The sequence below is a fragment of the Cenococcum geophilum genome (assembly GCF_001692895.1).
Source record: "Cenococcum geophilum 1.58 unplaced genomic scaffold K441scaffold_71, whole genome shotgun sequence".
NCBI classification, from domain to species: Eukaryota; Fungi; Ascomycota; class Dothideomycetes; order Gloniales; family Gloniaceae; genus Cenococcum; species Cenococcum geophilum.
Window position 1 is genome coordinate 9,098 of NW_027137629.1, and position 2,204 is coordinate 11,301.

The 2,204-nt window shown below is 39.6% G+C and overlaps 1 protein-coding gene across 1 annotated transcript; it reads right to left on the minus strand.

Moving 5' to 3' along the window:
* Positions 1-311: 311 nt before the first annotated feature.
* Positions 312-675, minus strand: K441DRAFT_589902 (uncharacterized protein; the record flags this gene model as incomplete). The annotated part of the gene is made up of 2 exons (XM_067644785.1): positions 312-435; positions 617-675. Coding segments are annotated over 2 exons (183 nt in total), but the record flags the coding sequence as incomplete, so codon positions are not given.
* Positions 676-2,204: the final 1,529 nt, after the last annotated feature.

A 2,204-nucleotide genomic window follows, 5' to 3' on the forward strand; every position in this document is an offset into this window, starting at 1 on the left:
GTTTTCCGTTTTGCCAGTCCTAGGTTTGAATAGTCCTATCCGCTCCGGAAGAAACTAAGTTTCTATAGAAATTTATAAGTTGCGTAGCAACTTTTGTATGACCTTTGTAGGTTATAATATATGTCCTTTATTAGTTTCCCAGTTAGTAGTATACTATTAAATTAGAGCTAGCAGCCAGGGCCTACTAACCCATCACCAATCCTCTAGATTTTTATAACCCCTCCACCGCTACCTATCGCCAGCAGGGTGTAGTCTTCATTAAACCTAAGCACGGTTATATAGCTAGGGTGGTTTTGTAAAACATGTAAATATTAGCCGGAGGGAAGATCCCATATCCTTATAGTGGTATTATTGGAACCGCTTACAAGTAAGTTATCGCGTAGAGTAAGGCATAAGATAGTGTTAGCATGCCCATTAAGCGTACGCACACACGCGCTGGAGCCGGTATCTTAAACCCATAATGCTATATCCTTGGAGCCAGACACTACGGTTAAATCACTAGTAAATAGTACACACCGTACAGCTTTGGTGTATCCGGTAAAACTATATACCTATAAACTAGCCCACTCTTTAGTACGTATAACCATCCGCAGGGAAGGAAGGGTTAAGGAGTTACCCAGATTTAAGGCTCCAAAGCCGCACAATGCCATTATCATTAGCCGTAGCCATAACTTTATTATAACACGCAATGTCCCATAGCCTTCTAGCCTATATAACCTGCTTATGCAGACATTCTCCTTCGGATAGTATAAGCGCAGCATGTTAATACTTAGTATTAAGAATTGCAACAAGACCACCTGACGTAGAAGCGACAAGAAATTTATCCGTGATACGCAGCTAATTAATATAGGTAGGGCTATTAAGTTAAAACCTAGACTATAAACTTATTTTTGCCTTTAATAACGACAATAAATCGGAACAGGGTTTGTATATTTCTAAAGTGGTTACATTTAAGTAATAATGCCATTAGAACCCGTGCCGTAATAACATACCGCACTACTATATTACCCTTTCGCTAAGCCCCCCTAATCAAGCCACTCCACTCCCATAGGATATTCCTCTTATCTTATATACAGCACATATACGCTATTATATCGTATGGCCCACATCCTACAGGTTCACATGCTGAATTAGTACTATTAGGCCGGTTATCTTAAATATCGCACTAGATATTTTCGCAATTATGATAATTAACCAGCCCGTGATCTTAATGGTAGTTAAATATCTAAGTCAACTCGCTTGGCGTTACACCATTTCTAACAGCGCAGGCCGAAGAGGATACGCATTATATGCCGTAGCTAAATATTCATTAAACGCGAACGAATAGATTAGTATAGAGACTTTTAACTAGGGCGTGCACTTACAGCGAGAACCCGGTAAAAAAGTCCTTAGCAATAACCGTCTACTTATAAACAAAACCGAGAAGACCGTATTTAGCTATATATATCACCATATAGTAAACCTATAGCCGTTAAACCAAAGGAATAAGAGCTAATGTAAACTTAACTTACATAGGCCGTATAAACGTCACGCTTCTCCATACTAGCCGGCAAGTGGCTGTCAATTTCCTGCGGGTCCCCAGGTGCAAGAATGTACTCAAAAGGCAATTTTTTCGGTCGCGGTTGGTCTGCTACTACAATCACGGTATTCCCAGCCGCGAGAGCATAGAGTAAAATAGTAGTTGGCTTTATATTGTCAAGAAGACGAAGAGGAAGCTATGTTTATGTAGACTTTATAAGGCATAATTAATAAGGAATAAGAACAAAGCTTTATATCTTTCTAGTACTATTAAAGAGATACCAAAATGTGGCAGTAAAGTTCAAGTTAAATGGACATATAACATATATAGCAGTATGGGCTGCGCCTAGCCTATATCGCCACGTAGGAAGCGGCAAAACAGCTACGCCTACAATGGCCCCGTTACCTGTTTCATTAATGCGAAGCGCTATAATCCTACCACTTAACTAAAGGCGTTATACAGCACGGCAGCATTGCGTATATAATGGCGCCGAATTTTAACCTTTATCTTCCGTTACTAACGGGCCTAAAACATATACCCTTAAAGTAAGGGGATAAGTCAAACAGCTGGATATATATAGCGGTTGTAAACATGCGGGGATAATGTATAAAGTCTCCGACTATGTTATATAATGCACTACTACAACAGGCATATTTTAATGTATCCCTTAACACGGCAATTTTCT